Here is a 16,802-nt window from a genome sequence, read left to right as displayed (position 1 = left end):
CACCGTAATGCCGGCGCCTGTTCTTCACAACATTTAGCTAGAATGTTTAAAAGGAAGATAAACTCAATAAACGTCAAAATGCAACATGTACTGGGTCAAATTCTCTTGATATTTGCTGTTTGAAAGCTTCGATGTCACACTGGCATAACTGCAGGGCCTTTTTGAAGCAGTAATTTGTAGAAGCCTAAGTAAGGAAAGTTACGGGTTGGGTTTTTTCCCTTCCTTTCCATTGGAAATCTTCCATTTGATATAATCCAGCTAAACTCTGGGATCTGAAAACAGACCATATCAAAGCCAAGGCTGGTAGAACTTAAGGTGTAAATATAATGATGAAGCAACAGGGATAAAGAATTAAAATTAACAGGAAAAATTCTGAGCATTATTGGGATGGTTCTCCCAGCTGCCTGTTTTTTCTGCATAGTAAAATTTGGAAGGTCATTAAAACTGAAATGACCACAAATTTTTAAGTGCAATTTTAAATAATTAAAAACAAGGAGGAAATTAAGCTTTTGACTAGACAGTGACAGCTGTTGTGCCATTGCAGCATATGCCCTCTGGTCCAGACAAAGCCCAAACTGTATCCCTTCAACAAAGGAAAGAAACACACGGATTTGGCATGCTGAAGTTATGGAACAATGCTCTTTTTTCTATTCTGCAATAATCTGTCTTTTGCTGTCTCAGAGTCATGACCTTTCCCAGGTTCCCAGGAAACCTCAGGGGGAGTTTCCATTCCCATCCCCAGAGCTGCAGCCATCCATGCTGGGAATCAGCAGCCCTGTTCTTCCTCACCAGCCACTTCCTCAAGTCTTCAGGTTCTCCCCTCCGCATTCCAAGCCCTGCCTGCAAACACCTCCCACAGCAGCTCAGCCCTGGGTTTATTTACAGATTTTACTGGCATTGCTGCAATTCCGAGTGTTGCCCTGCAGATAAAGAGATTGAGAAGAGCTGTGCCAGCATTAGTGAGCCAGAGCCCTGTGCTGAATCTGTGCCACTGCAGTTACAAAACTTTCTCTCCCTAAAAAATTCATTTCACCTTCATTGGCAAACACTCTTATTTACCTTCTCTCTTGCATTCTCTGTAGTAATTGTTTAATAACCATTCAAAAGAGCCTGAAAGACTGAAGACTTTGGAGCTCTCTTTCACCCACTGGAAATGAGTCTCTTGTGTTGCCTCTATCTCTAAATCCAGTTACCCTGCTGCTGCTACAGCTGGTGAGGCTCCAACAGTGCTATCAGGACAGGGAACCCTGCAGCAGAAAGGCTGTTGCTAAGGCTTTGACAGTGTGTCATATAACTCTGCTCAGGGCAGGTCTAATCACTGCTGAGCTTTAAAACCACCGATAGTTCTAGAGACTGGCTCACGCTCTACCTGCCAGCATTGTCAGCACTGGTGGAGCTGGGGAAAAGCTTCAGCAACCACAGGAAATTCTTGGGCCCGACTTCCTTGTAAGGATAGCATTGTGCAAATTGCTTCTGTAGGAGTTCTGCATTGAGACTTATTTTCATTGTTTCTTCCAAATTTCCTTTGTCTATCTTTAGACTGAAAGCTTTTGGGGGGAGGATTTCACAGCTGCTTTCTACCTTCTTCATAAGGGCAAGAGGCTTCTGGGTAGGAGGAGAAATGGCAATAAATCAAGTGAGAGGCAAAGAAGAGGAGACTCCTGGGCTCTCACATGTGCTGACACACAAGTGAGTGCCCTCAGCTTTATCTACTCACTCTCTGGCCTCTATCAGAGATTCACGTCATTACCCAACTCAGTGATTTCCGAGGGGGAATTCTTTCTTTGTCTCCTTGACACAGGAAAACCAATGTAGGCAAACAGGCAGGGTGGGCACCCGTTCATCACCTCTACATGCACATTCAGATAGGCTTTGTTTGGAAATACCTTCCCTCCACTCCCCGTCCCTCAGGGCTGCCTGGCTGAGGTTTTCTGAAGGCTTGGCACTTCACAGCCACCTCAAACATGATTACAAGGTCACATAACCACATTGCTCAACCCTCTCCTCACTGCACCAGCTCCACATTCACTCCACAGTCTGCTTCAGCCGCATCCCACCTGAACATAAAACCATTCACATTCTTCTCTCCCCTTTCTCATTTCCCAGCTATGTTCTCACTGAATGCCTCAGAGAGCTAAGCGTACTCTCACTACCCTTAAAAAAAGCATGAGAAAGGTGTGGGTTTAAGTGTATGAAAAGTCTGATCTCTGTTGACTTGCCCACAGCAACACACAGCATTTCAGACACAAGAGATCCTTTGTCTCCTAACATTAGACTTTTTGCCTTCTTTACTCCTATAGGCCCACCACCACTGGTGAAAGATCTACCCGCACCTCCAGATTAGGAGCCTGCACACTATACATCTCACAGATAACCCACCAACTTCCAGAAGTCATCCCAACCCTCAATTTTTTTTATAAATTATGAAATATTTTATAATCCTTCTAGCTGTGTTCTAATTTAAAAAAAAAATTTAATAATTCCACTCTGGTTTGACATGCTACTTACAAAATGCTTGGCATAACCAATTCACACTAGTCTTGACCTAACCTCCTATGGGGGACTATCATATTCAGCTGCAAGACAGCATTAATATTAACAATTCATCTAACTCTGGGAAACACTCAGAGATGCAACTGATGTATGAAATCAAGTCACACCTCCCATTTGGATAGGAGTGACAGTAGATTCCATGGGATGGTTACATGGGATAAACACCTCAGAGAGGTCCTAGGAGGCAGGGGGATTGCAGTGAGGCACCCAGGTGTTAGTTTTAATCCAATTAGAAGACCACCAGCCAGACAGATACAGCAACATGAATAATAGTCCCACGTCCTAAGAAGTTTGGGCAGCCCACACTGGAAGCCCTGTTGCAAACCTGAGCATTTGTTAGGAGAATGAGGAAGATTAAAGCTCAGGCAAAGGCAATCTCCTGCCCAACAAACCCAGAGTTGCCTGCAGTATGGACATACCCGAAGCCATCACATGAGGCCAGCCATGAACTGCATCTGCCATAGCCACCGGCTGTGAGAGCCAATTTGAGAACAGCAGGGACTTGCCCTCACAGCATCTTTCCAAATATAGCACTCTGGCTCACCAAAGGGGAGAAATAATGGGCAGACAAAGAAAGGCCTTCTGCTGAAAGCACTGTTTCTCTTTCAAACTCTGACCTGAAATAGATGTACAACATAAGCTAGACCTAAAAGAAAAAGGCAAACATCTCTTTCAAAATAACAGTCTCACCATCTTGCTCCATTTATAAATCAGTTCCTGCCTTCCCATGACATACAAACTTAAGCTCAGAAGTGAATTTCTCTCCATATAATGCTCGTTGACCAATTTTTAATGCCTCGGAGGTGGGGGCATCTGTGGTGAAACATGCCATTCCAAAGGCTGCCAAGAGATGGCACCAGGATTTCTGTGTGCCCCGTGTTCACTCAGACCTCTGGAACAACCTTGGGAGATGCTGCTCCTCTCCGCCTCATCAATTCCTCATCCATTTTCAAATCTCGCCTGAAAACATCTCTTTTTCCCATGTTTCTACCTCTTAATTTTTCAATTTCTTTCATCTACTGCTATTAACAGTACAATGCCAGTAAAATGTAATTCTGAAATGCAACTCTATTTGTTCTGCAAAGCAGCACTAACATACCGCCAGTCTGAAATGAGATTTTGGAACTGATTATTGATATTAGAACAGGTCATTCTTTGAGAGAAACCACACAGACCGTAAAAATAATGAAAGAGAAGGAACTGCAGGAAACTGGGACACCTCTGGCTCCAAGATCATTTCTTCTATTACAATGGCTCATTGCAATAAATTTGCACAGTAGGGTTTATTTACTTATCTTAGTGATGCAACCATCCCTGCTTCATGTTATCTGAGATGTTAGTCAAGATGAAGCTACACTTTATATAAAGAAAAATTTTCAAGACAACATTCTTTCCTTTGTTGCTGGCACCATCTCATTCAGAACAGTATTTTCTAGTTTTATTTAACCGGACTTCTATGATAAATCCTATGTAGATCATGGCCAGATGGGAAGCAAGTAATTTAGCTGTGATATAGCTCAACAGAAATGTTTTTCCCTTCCTATGAGTTTTCTACACGAATCAAGCAAACCAAATAGCGTCTGTTTATTCTCAAAATGCTAAGCACTGATTAATTCTGACCACATTCCAATAGAATCATGTGTTACTTTCCAATTAAATATCCAGACTGCTCAACATGATTAATGACAAAACACAGACTAACAAGATGAATTAAGAATGATTTGCTTTTGATCTTCTATCAGGAACCATTGCCAAATAAACAAAGGCATAAAGTTGTATATAGAGCATTCCTCAAAAGGAGCCCATCACAACAGCTTCTCTATCAGTTTGAGGAAGAACCTGAAAACCTGAACTAATCACCATGTTTGTGCCTTGAGTTTCTGCTCTTTCTCAAAATACAGCCTGGCAGTGGCCAGATATACCACATACTCTTTTCAAGGAGAGAGTAGCTGGAAGTTTAGACCAACCCAGGAAATGGAATTGCAGTAAACATTTATGGTGGTCTACCAGCAAGTCATTATCCAGGATTAAGGACAGGGGAAAAAATCAAACTGCCTGCACTGTGGTCTAGGGCACATTTGCAGTTGGATCTCTTCCATATGCCTCCTCATCATTCTCAGCAGAGGAGGCAAGTCCAGTATTCAGGTCATCCCCAGTACACATCTCCTCTCTCTTTATCTAAAGAGCAGAGTAATATATATATATATATATATATATATAACTATTATATATATATAACCCTATATTCAAAACCTAATTTGAAGCTGTGTACAGCCTCTTAACTTACATCTTCAGCATTTCCAGGGTCTTCATATTCTCCTTTGTCAGTCTGACACAATATCTGATTAAATATGGCTTTTAGCTTTACATGTGCTCTTTGATCACCTTGTCATTTCACTTTTCACTTGCATGAGCTCTGCTTCCTGTAGCCAGTAAAAATCTCTTCAGCTCCCACTATGACAGAAGTATGTGATACAGGAACCACTTCATGGCCATGGCAACAGTGCCATCAATATTCCTGCATGTTTCAGGCTCATCTCTCCCCACTTCAAATCACCCCTGAGCACTTATCAGCAAAGTCAAGACACCTGTGGTATTCTCACTCCTCCTGGGTTTTGAGCCCTGACATCAGATGGATCTGACTCCACTTCACAAATTTCTTCCAGCAACCTTCTGCCTGAGCCAGCTTTAAATGCCCATCATGCCACTTCCAGGTTGCCCACTGCAGGCTTATCCTCCACTGCACAGAGAGAAATAAACATTTTCAAGACCCCAAGTTTCTAGAGGCAAATATTTACCACACATGAAGAGAACTTGCTTCTTTTTCCCTTCAGTATGTGAGGAATCCAGATATCCACCTCAGGTGAAATAGAGTTACATGGGAGGATTTCCTCCCTTTAATGAAAAGGGAGATTATCAGCAAGCATTTGAGGCTTTGGAACTATCCAATAAGCACCAAACATAAGAAGAATTGTGATCAAATGTCAGAAGTGGGTAATGCTGGACATGAGCAAAGGCAGATAATTTCTGCATATCACATTTTCTAGTGAATTAATTTGGCACCATGCCCAGACCTTTTTTATTCACTTTCCACTTTTAATTAAGTAGTCAAACTTTACTGGAACAGCCCAATGTAGAAAGCCAAGTATTCTGAATACTCACAGAAAGAGTTTTTATTTCTGATGAATACTCACTCTCATTGTAATCTTTCATACGAGGTTTATGCGAACACTTACCATGAGCCAGCTCTGCTCAGTCTGATAAATAGATGTACTCATAGAGGGTTGAAAAACAAAGACATTTTAACAGACTATCCAAATTGCTTCAATAAAACTGTGCACCAACCTTTTAACAGCAGAAAAGGAATACAAAATGGAGGGAATGACCAATGTACCAGTCACCCCACCATTTGCTATTTTCTAAAAGGCACAGGTCTTCCTCTTATGAGAGGAGAATAAACTCTGAATGTTTTGTTTTCAGCCTCTTTGATACTCTATTTCCAAAATGAGGAGTCCTAGAACAGCCTGCACAACACATAGCCACAGACAATTCACAACCTCCAAAGGCAATGGTGAGGATACCTGACAACCTGGACAGAGTCATGCAGAAGAGACCAGCTCCTGGCTGACCAGAGAGCAAACATCTCCCACTGTCACATTCCACAACCCATCCAAACACATCTCAGAACAAGTAAGATGGGAAAACAAGCAGCAGTGTTGAAAGGGGCACTGGAAAGTAGGAGAGGGGTGGAAGCTGTGGAACACACAGGGAATAAATAATAAGGATGAAAGGTGAAAAGAGCAGTGATCATTGCACTGTGCGAGGCATCAGAGATGCTACATTAGAGAAGGTGTTGATGGAGTGAAGATTTGAGCATCCCACACACACTCCTATCAGATATCCCAGCTACTGACATAAACAGAAATGAGAAATCATCTGGCTTTATTTTAAACTGTCCCTATAAAAGGTATCAGCAAACCTTCTCTTCAGCACAGCATCATGAGAGATGGGCAAGACAGCCTTAAGCCTTGGATTTCACAGTGCTTAACTCAAGAGTTCTCTACACCTCGGAGAGGTCCAGGTTTTCTCCATGTAGCTTTTACCTCAGGTATGGATAGTTCTGGAGAGATCCATAGTCATGGCACCAGCAAGCTGAAGACCTCAAATGCCTAACTAAAGCCAATAAAGCCCATGAGTCACAGTCTCAGGGGAATCAGAGCTACTTGGCACCTACCCAGAGAAGGTCAATTGGAGCATGGGGAGACTATTTCTAAATACCCCAGAGCTTTGCCACTGGGAAAAATAAATAGAACTATGTATCTTGTTTCCATATCTTAGCAGGCTAAATAAATAGCTCTCACAGGGCACTCTCCAGGGCAGATTCTTAAAGTGACCTTGGCCCTGCTGCTGCCCAGGACAGGGGAACGCGGGTGTACCCACCAGAGAAGTAGTGCATTTTCAGTGCTGCATTCCTGGCAGCTGATCAGAGAGCCAGGGTAATCTCAGCTCCCACAGTTGCCGGCTGTTCCTTCTCAGCAAGAAGGCAAACCATGGTGGCACATAGTTTTGAGGTGGGGAGAAGGTATCAACAGCAAATACAAAGCGAGGGTCAAAGGACTTCTGGGACAACATTGGAATTTTCCTCTACTGGTAGGTTAGAGGCTGGTGCTCTCTACAACCTCCCTATTGATAGCAAAATGAAACAGATGTTTTTGTGACCAAGAACCACACCAAACTACCACACTGCCAATTTCAGCATAGGCACAGCTGCTTTGGGAAGAGCTGCACCAGTGTCAGATAGCTGGGAAGACATGCTGAGCTAGACAAAGAGCACGACCCCTTTTTATCCTTTCTCCCTAGCTCAGAAAACCCATCCATAAGCTCATCACCCCAGTCATCTTACACAGCTTTAGCTAGAGCAAGTCAAATCATGGAAGGACATTTTCCCCACATGTACCTACCTCCATTTTCTGATGAGCTGCAAAGATGCTTAGGGCTTTCAGACTGCAGCTCTTCCAAGCATTTGCTAATGCTGGGAGAGAAGATCTGTAACCCACTCTACAGTCTGTTCTTCTAGGCTCAAGACCTAAATTCTCTCCTAAAGCCACTTTCCACAACGAAAGCCACACTTCCAAGTGAACTACAAACAAACAGAGCCTGAACTGGCTAATGAGAAACTAGTGCCTTTTAATGGGTTTCAATTGTGTTTTAACACAAAACAGGCTTGTGTGGTTCTTCTGATGTAAAACAGGCTGTCTCCACTGGCCACTAAGCTTCTCAGCTGCCTCTAGTTATGAAACAAAAGGCACAGCTCTGAGCCCTAGTAGGCCAGCTGAGTGGCCACCAGGCTTCAGCTGATTTATGGCTCTTGTTCACTAGACCAAGAGTAGGTGGGAGCCAAATCATCTTTTCCTGTGAAAAGATTGTATAAAATGTTTGCACACTCATGAAAAATATGTTTTAAGAAGAGCACAAATACTTTAGGAAATAAAAAGAAAATTAGGAAAGTGAACTAGCAGTGAGAAAGCTCAGGTTGACAAAAATTAATGCACAAGACACCTTTTTTCAAATGAAAAATAAATTTAAGCTTTTCAGTAATAAATAAAAAGGCTTATTAGCTATAAAATGAGATTTACTGAGGGCAATTTTGAGTTTTCTTTTCTGATGTTTGTGTCTATGTTCCAAATGGAAAAAAATGCCCACAAGAAGAATTCAAAACAATCCTTATACACCAGATAAAAGGAAGTACAAGCTAAATATTGCATATAGACAATGTGGAATCATTTAAATCAAAAGCAGCGTGTTTCTCTGATTGTTTCCCTTAGAAGTGAGTATTTTAGAGCACTTTACAGACTACATTTAGAGCAACCCTCAGCAACAATCCCTGCATCTCCAAATGTATCTCAGCAAGAAGCTAGGCTAGAAAGGTGTGACAGATACTAAGGTTTTCACTTCCTCTATGGGAAACAGTCAATGGAAAATAAAGCATTTCTGCACAAAATTCATTGTAAAAGCTTTTAGGCAGCCAGTCCCATTGTTTAACAGAAAACTGATACAGACCCAAGTCCCAACACACACAGATCCTGGTCTATCACAGAAGCAGAACTAACATTGGTCTAATCACAGCCAACACTTCCAGAGGAAGGAAAATGGGGAATTGAGTGGAATTTGCTTAGTTAACCATGGGCTTGGACCCATCAATTACTTTTGGTTGCCTCAGAAGCCAAGCCCAGCTCTGGGTCTAACTCATCCTGGGCACTCCTGTCATATATAAAACAGTTCTCCAGGCTGCCTAAATCTCGAAGTTATTACATGAGGCCTGAGGGGAATGTTGAAAGATGCTCAGATATCCTAGGAATAATATCTTACTGGTAATATTCTTTGAGTTGGGTAATATCCAAATGCCTGTGTAAGAAACATCCAGGTATCCCCACATAGAGGAATCTCAGGTACTTTGTCTAAGAGAGAACTGAAGCTGTGAAGCAGTTCCAGGTACTTGGCACTGTGCTAGAAAGCCAAAAAACACAGGCAAAATTGAGTTGGCTCCCATCAACAAGGCAGCTGCAGGAAGCTGTGTATCTGCTGGGCCCCCTAAGTATCTTACTTAGAAAAGTAAACTGTCCAAAAAATTGTGTATCTCCAGACATGCAGCCAGAGGAACTAGAAGAAAGCTGCACTTCTCAAACAACAGTACCGTGTGTTGATGTGCAGCTTCAGCACTGGTGACTGGTGGAAATTAATTCAAATTCCTTCCCAGTTACTGTGTAAGTCATGATGTTGAGAGAACTGGTATCAGTCTTTGATGGTAACAGCAGGATGAATATTATTTAACACACCCAGGGTGACTGGCCCCCATTTCAACCACAGCTAAGCAAGCTGTGGCCAAACTGTTGTGCTGTGTCTGTCCATCCTTCTCACCTCGTGCTCTAGCTGAAGCTGCTTCCTCAGCAGTCACCAGCCATGGACCTCACCCATGTCAGGTCCATGCAGAAGCCAGGTCTGGCTGAATGCTGCCTTGTCCTTGCTGACACATGCCTGAGCAAGTAGGGACTGTGCCCCACAAGCCATTGCATGTCCTAGCAGGAGAACTGGCAAGTTCTGTGTGGCTTAAGCAAACGGGATTGTGTGGGCACAGCTCACAGCAGCAAATTCTTCCTCCTGCTTTTAAAGAGCAAGCCAGAGATACGTGCTTTGCTCTCGTAAAGGTTGCACTGAATGGCATCTGAGGAAGTGGTCAGAACAGACAGCTTGGGGACTAACATTCAGCATTAAGATGAAGATATAAAATGGACTTGATGTCTTCAGGAAAGAGCTATTTGAAATATGTGGGATGGGCTTAAAAACAGATGCAAATTAATACTAGTAAGAACTGTCATACTTCAAAAATATCATGATGACCAGGTCATGACCCTCTGCAAATGGAGGATGAGGCAGCACTGCCACGATTCCACTCTATCTACCCCCAGGCTGATGGTGGCAGGCAGTTCTGGCTGAGTGGGAGGCAGGAGTGGCTTGTCTGCTGCCAGCACACGCTTCTCCAAACCCAGCTGTGGCTGGGAAACGAAGGAGGGTACCTTGCAATCAAACTGCCATTGCTGTCTAGGGCACACTACAAATAAAGGGCCACCAGCATGAATCATATGATGAATCACAGCATTAATGTGTCCTTCAGGGAACTATTTCTGCCTCTTAAAAACCCCTGCAGATTTTACATTTCTGATTTCTTTGCCTCTTCAAGTGGAACCAGAATTTTATTTCTTGCTGTCCTAGAAAGATAAGTTCCCTTGGGGCTACTGCCTACCTGACCGTCCTGACGTGTCTCTTGCTGTAGGGAGTGATGACTTTGAAAAGCAGCTCCATGGCTCCGTTGATGCCAAGCATAGTTCCCGTGGTAACTATGGCAATAAAAGGAAAAAAGCAGTCAGCTCTGAAGGAGGCAGCTGGCAAACATTGCTTAGAAGAGATGTGGGGAAGAGTAGCTGCCCCTGGGGCTATGAGGTCTCTGGGCTCCCATCTGGACTCCACAGGTCCCCTTACAAACACAGAAAGTGAAGCAAAAAGATGTCTGTGGGCACAACCTGAGACAAAATCAGGTGCAAAATCAGTCCTGCAGCTCTTTCCCAATTTACCCAAAGCCCCTTTTCCTGTAGACTCCAGAGAACAAATTATAATTAAACAGGGTCTTCGCCCAGAAAAAAATGACAGAGCTCAAATTCATCCCACATTTCCTACATGCAACTCAATGAGAACAGTTCATTTCATAGGGGCTAAAAGGGCAGGGGTTTTTTTCTGTGCTGTTATTCAGCAGAGTGGAAGTGAGTTTGGGGGGCTTCTGAATGCAGTTTAATTTCATCTAGGCCAATTTTCCTTATAATCCTTCACTTTTTAACAGACTTGGAACTTCTTTAGATAGATTTTGCAATCAGTTTCAATACCTAATGCATAGCCTAGGTGTTTAGCCAGACATCCCCACTCTGAGACAGGATATCTCTGTGTAATGAAGGAACAAATACAGCCCTGAAATATTAAATGGATGCGACCAAGGTGAAAGGATCAGTAATCAACAGCAGCCAGAAGGAGCCCTGGCTGCCTGCCCACTGCTGGGTTTTGGCTGTTTTGTAGATATCTCTCAGCGGTCATCAGAGAGCTGCCAGAGGGCTCATCATCTCCTGCTGTCCTACCGTGTCCCTGCCAAGCTGTCCTGTGATGGAAAGCCTCCAAGGCCTGCCAGCTACATTCACACTGCCTGGCAATTCATTAGAGCCAGGGTGCTGGACAAGGCTGCTCAAACTCATCCTGCTCCAGAGCAGGATGGGAGCAGCCACAAACATCTGGTGACAGTGAAGGGAGCAGCCCAGAGCAGGGCATGAGGTGAGACAAGGACTTATCTTTCTGCTTTCATACCTAAGCAGTCTCAAGAGCTTTGTATGGTTCTGGATTTCCTTAAGTTCCACTCCATAACTTTTAAGGCTGGGAACATGTAATCCCCTGGTTTGATATCACACCCGTACAGATTTTCACCTAACCTCCTCCGAGGCTTCCCAGCTGGGCCACAGAACCCACAAATTCAAAGTTATTAATGGAGAATGCTGGAGATACCTGGAGAGTAACAGAGATGCTCCAGCAAAGGTGCAGAGCTGGAATTCTAGGGTCTGACATTAACAGAAAGGAGGGCAGGCTGCAGTGTGCATCCTAAAACCTCTGCAGAAACAGCAGCTGAACTGAGTGCAGGTGCACTGAAGCAGGGAGCAGGGAAGTAGGCAAATCATAATTTTGAGTGAGAGGCAGCGCAGGGTCACTGCACAGCTGTGAAAGCCAAATAAAGGCACATTTCATCTTCTGGCTTTGGCTGCATTTTCAGCCACACTCAGACTTTCAAATACTGCTTATCATGGGGAGAGGGGTTGAGTGTTGAGGCTTGGCTGCTTGCCTGAGGAAGCCCAAAGCATGAAGCCAGCTCCTGTCCAGGCAGAAGGGACCTGCAGGGCTGGGCGCCAGGAGAGCTAAATCTCAGGATGCACAGAGCAGGCTGCAGACAGGATGGCCATCAAGAATTATCTGCTGGGTGAGGGATGTAGGGAAGGAGAGGAAAGGGTTAGAGTGAGGAAAGGGAAATTTGTGCTGACGAGCTCTGTGCTTTATAGCACAGAAAGCCTGTATGAATCTGTAATGATCCTGAGAGAGAAAACTGGAAATCCCTTTGCTTGAATCATTTAACATGAGGGCATTGCCAGGCAAGAAGAGCTGGGAGAGTGAACATCTGAGGGGATACTAGCCAGAAGACCAGGATCTAATATCTGCTTCCTGGGGGACCTTGAATAAGTAACAGATTTCTCTCGCCCTCTGCTTCTCCACGCTCGTGGAGCTGCTCTGAGGATCAATACAATCAACAACAGTGAGACACTTGGCTGTTATGGTAATGGCAACTGTATAGAGACTTAAGGTACCCAAGTCTCAGAGCAAAAGAATTGACTGTCTATATTCCAGAATAGGAGATCTTTGCCATGAATATTTTTCACTACAGCACTTTTATTTCCATAGCTCACAGATGAAATGCACTGTAAAGGCTGCATAGGCCCCTTGAGGACCACCTTTTTCTAAGGTTGTTCTGGCTTTTGTGCTTTTCTGTGTATTAATGGTGCATGCAGGCACTAACCCTACCAGGAATAATGTTTTTTGCATTGAAATGGGTAAAAAAGAACTCTGGTGGCTGTCACACGGAAGAAAAGAGGAAAATCCTGGCACTCACCATTAGAAGCACAAACCCGCAGGACCCAGAGGCAATGGGTGAGGTGCAGGTGGTGGCCCAGGTGTCTTCTTGTCAAGCTCAGTATTATATCAGTGACTTCTGCCTTCTGCACTTTAAGCCCAAACTTCCTATCTGTGAAAAGAAAATGAGAATTAAACTATTGCAAAGGCCAGGTCATTGCAGCTGCTGAGCATATGTTTATTAAGACTTGTAACTCAAAACCTTATAAGAAAGGTATTTGAATGTATCAATGAGTTAAACCAGTATTAATCTCTCTGAAAATGGAAAAACACGGGGTTCACTTTGAGTCACCATATATGAAACATGGAAGAGTCTGGACTGAAAAAGACCTTTAAAGATCACCTAGTCCAAACCCCCTGCAATGAGTTGCACCAGACAAGGCTGCTCAGAGTCCTGTCCAACCTGACCCTGAATATTTCTAGGAATGAGGCATCCACCACCTCTCTGAGCAACCCATGCAGTGCCTCACTGTCCTTATCATGAAATATTTCTTCTTTACATCTTATCTAAACCTATCCTCTTTCAGTTTAAAACCATTACTCCTTCTCCTGTACCAACAGGCCCTACTAAAATCTCTGTCCCGTTTAGCTACTGGAAGGACACAGTGAGATCATCCTTGTTTCTGACCTCCCCCCAGCAGCCCCCCAGCACCCAGCAGTACCTCGTTGGCCCACCCTGGCCAGCAGCCGCAGCAGGGGCAGGAGGGTGCCGTGGTCGGGTGGCTCTGTCCGGGCAGCCGTGGCCAGGGCCTGCAGCAGAGCCTCGCTGCCCCCTTTGCTGACCACGTAGTGAATCCTCCGTCCAGTGCCTGGGGAAGAGAGGAGAGACTGCTCAGAGCATCCCCTCCCTGAGCCACAGCTGTCACAAAGCCTCAGTCTGCAAGGAGCACACGGAGCTTCCATGGCCTTCGGACAATATTTGAGCGCCGTGAACGCAGGAGCATTTCCAGAACTGGCCATGAATCTTTAGTGTCCCCAGCCTGGGGACATGGATGATGGCTGCATGGTGGAACTGTATGCTCTGCTGCCTGTTACCACGACAGTCGTTGTCTCTCCAAACCCACGTGCTGCAGAAGTTTTTCACTGTGCATTGAAACATGGCAGAGAGGAATAAGCAGAGGCACCGACAGGTTTCAAAGCAGCAAAAGGCTCAGTGATCTTTTCTTAGATACTGGAAATTAAACAAGGAAAGAACTGAAGCTGCACTGGGCTTCTGCCAAATGAAAAGGAAACCTAGGGAAGCCTTGGGGAAAGCTTTCAAATAAATGTAGGTCTCCAAAGAAACCACACTCTAACCCTGGGAGCCTTACTGTGTTAACAAACATTGATCCAGGCTCTGTGGCTGGGGGATGCTGCTCCTTCAGTTCCTAGGGGAGAGCAGGACCCCCTGTTCCCCATGGAGGCCATCCTTGCACCCAGCTGAGGAACAGGGCTGCAGGGCTCCAAAAGGGAGGCCCAGATGGACTGGTGTTGTCTCTGGTGGGGCTTCCAGGAGTGGGGGACCCAGGAGGATCCAGCACTCACCAATGCAGCCCCCACAGCCTGGCAGCTTGGCAATTGTTGGCAATTGTTTAGTAGATCATATTTTTGTGGTGGAGCAGAAAGGAAAAAGAACTTGATTATTTTTTTTTTAGTTCTTTTGCCAATACACTTACTTTTTCGTGCAGCTTTGAGCACATAAAGTGACATCCATTCCCTGCAGCCCCAAGGCAGAAGTGCCTTTTGGAGACAGGCTGAACCCTTTGCATTAGAGGGTCCCTGGGCTCTGAAAAGTCAGGTTCCTTTCCCTGTCTCACAGTCCTTTCTCCAATGCCACTGGTGAGCATTTCCAGTGATTGACTGCCAGGAATTAGGAAATACTTTGCAACCCATGGACATCTTTGAAACTAAAAAGAAAAAATTGAAACTTTCTCTGAGTCTCTTTTCTTTAACACATTGAATAAGCTCAGTTTTCCAAACACAGAAGTAAGGACTGATGGTCTATAGATACAATTTGCTTTTTTTTTCACCTTGCAAACACCTGGTCAAGTTTGAATGCAAGTATGAATTCCCAGACTTACTTGAGGACCCACCTTTCTACCCTGGCCCACAGCCATTGCCCCAAATCTTTGCTTCCTTACCCAAAGACAGCAAGTCAGTGAGGACACTGAGAATATTCAGGATGACATCCTTGTCACAGGAGCTCTGGAATGGAAACACACCAAATTTACAGATCAGTTCAGAACAGGACACTTTGTGCTGCACAGGGCTGCAGTGCATCCTGCAGTGCAGGGGCACTGAGATCCTTGTTTGGATACTGAGCACTTCTGTGCCATCTGGACAGTGAATATGTGGAAACATATTGATGACACATTTTAAAAGCCTCTAACATATCATACTACATGGTATTTAATACACAGTAGCATTTCTGTAGAACTTACATCTAAATTCTAAACTAAAGCTCTCTTTTTTGGTGTGATCTGGCTACCCCAAAGTTGAGGAAATTCTGTATCATATAGAAATGCTAAATGTGAGGTGGTTTTCCATGACAGCATCTCTTATTACTGGAGTTGAAGAACAATATACTTAAATTATATTAATCCCATCTATAAGAAAATTCTCCTGTCTTTGCAGCCACAACCACGTGGAAGCCTTGAACTAAAGAAAAATTCCTATGATTATTTTTAAACTAATATAATTTAATTTTAAGACCAAGTTACCACAACACTTTGACATGACACATTCTGCTTTAGAGTCACTTTAACTTTTGCATTAGAGGAAATAAGATACAATGCACTTGAGGAGAAGGAAACACATGATACCTACCATCCATCTGTGTGATACACTAGACCCCTTCTTTAATTCTGCTCCAAACAGATTTCACTGCTGTGATTCAAAAATTAATCACTGGTCTATATTACAATTAGAGGGTTTTGGGTTAAGACCTGGGTGTCTTTATTTCTGAACAGATACAAATTTCTAATGTAATACAAAACTTGCATTTGAATAGCCTTGGTCCCAAAGAACCTTAGGATCACACAAACTATAACGGAATCACTTTATTTTCAATTAAATGATGGCAATAAGATAACATCTCACAAATATATGGCTCCTATATTTCTGCATGTTGAATTACTTCAGAAACTTAAACCTACCTTGTAAGCTAAACTAACCTGGTATCTATTCCAGATATATGTGAACATTTTACCAGCCAAACTGATTCAACCATTCTCTGACATATTTAACTTTATGCAACTGCACATTTAAGACAAGAGTCAAGAAGTAACACCTATCAGAAAGTAACTCTAGAAAGAGTACTAGGGAAAATCTAATTCAGATCTGTAATAATGACTATTAATACAAATGGACCCTTTTTTCCCAATGGATCCCTGCAAAAGTCACAGCACAGGCTGACAAGGTGCTGAGGATTGTGTAGCTAATTAGGGATCTGCAGCCCATACCTCCTCCTTTGTTGTGGCTGGGGAGGGTATGCATTGGGTGAGACATGGGGATGAAGCAGGAAATTGATCAGTCTGCAGTCAGAGCAGGTGACTGCCAGCCTGGAGAAACAGATTTCCAGTGCTGTCACAGAAATCCTGCAGGATGCTTGGCAGCTCCCTGCAACCAAATCTCCTTCTGTTTTGGCAAACTATATGTGCCATTTTCTGCATGGAATAACTACATTAATGCCAATGTTTCCTAGATTCTCTATCCTATACCTAGTGTACATTCTTAGATTTTTTTTTTTTTTTTTTTTTTGGTCATAGTTATTAACAAAAACAGACTCCAAATCTCTGAAAAACAAGGTTTCTCATCATACTGGTTTTGGTCAATTAGCAGTGCTACCAACCATTTCCTGCTCAATATATATTCCAAGTGAGCCACAGGGACAAGAGGTGTCAGGAGGAGAATGAGAGAAAAGAACAAGATGTGGTCAGGGAAGAGGAAGGAAGGAAAGAAGAAGAGTCAGGTGAGAATGTGATTGGAGAATCACTTCTGAA

General features: G+C 43.7%; 1 protein-coding gene across 1 annotated transcript in view; it reads right to left on the bottom strand.

Annotated features, from left to right (window-relative positions):
- The window catches only part of AGBL1 (AGBL carboxypeptidase 1), a 264,749-nt gene that overhangs the window by 230,286 nt on the left and 17,661 nt on the right, over window positions 1-16,802 (bottom strand). The window contains exons 2-5 of the mRNA XM_068203715.1: window positions 14,943-15,006; window positions 13,485-13,631; window positions 12,803-12,934; window positions 10,355-10,448 (exon numbers count right to left, since the gene is read on the bottom strand). Of these exons, the coding sequence (XP_068059816.1) occupies window positions 10,355-10,448; window positions 12,803-12,934; window positions 13,485-13,631; window positions 14,943-15,006 (437 nt within the window). The remainder of the gene's footprint in view (window positions 1-10,354; window positions 10,449-12,802; window positions 12,935-13,484; window positions 13,632-14,942; window positions 15,007-16,802) is intronic.

This window comes from Anomalospiza imberbis, chromosome 13, assembly GCF_031753505.1.
Source record: "Anomalospiza imberbis isolate Cuckoo-Finch-1a 21T00152 chromosome 13, ASM3175350v1, whole genome shotgun sequence".
NCBI lineage: Eukaryota > Metazoa > Chordata > Aves > Passeriformes > Viduidae > Anomalospiza > Anomalospiza imberbis.
Note: the sequence above shows the minus strand (reverse complement) of the source record. Positions and strands in the feature narration are given on the sequence as shown.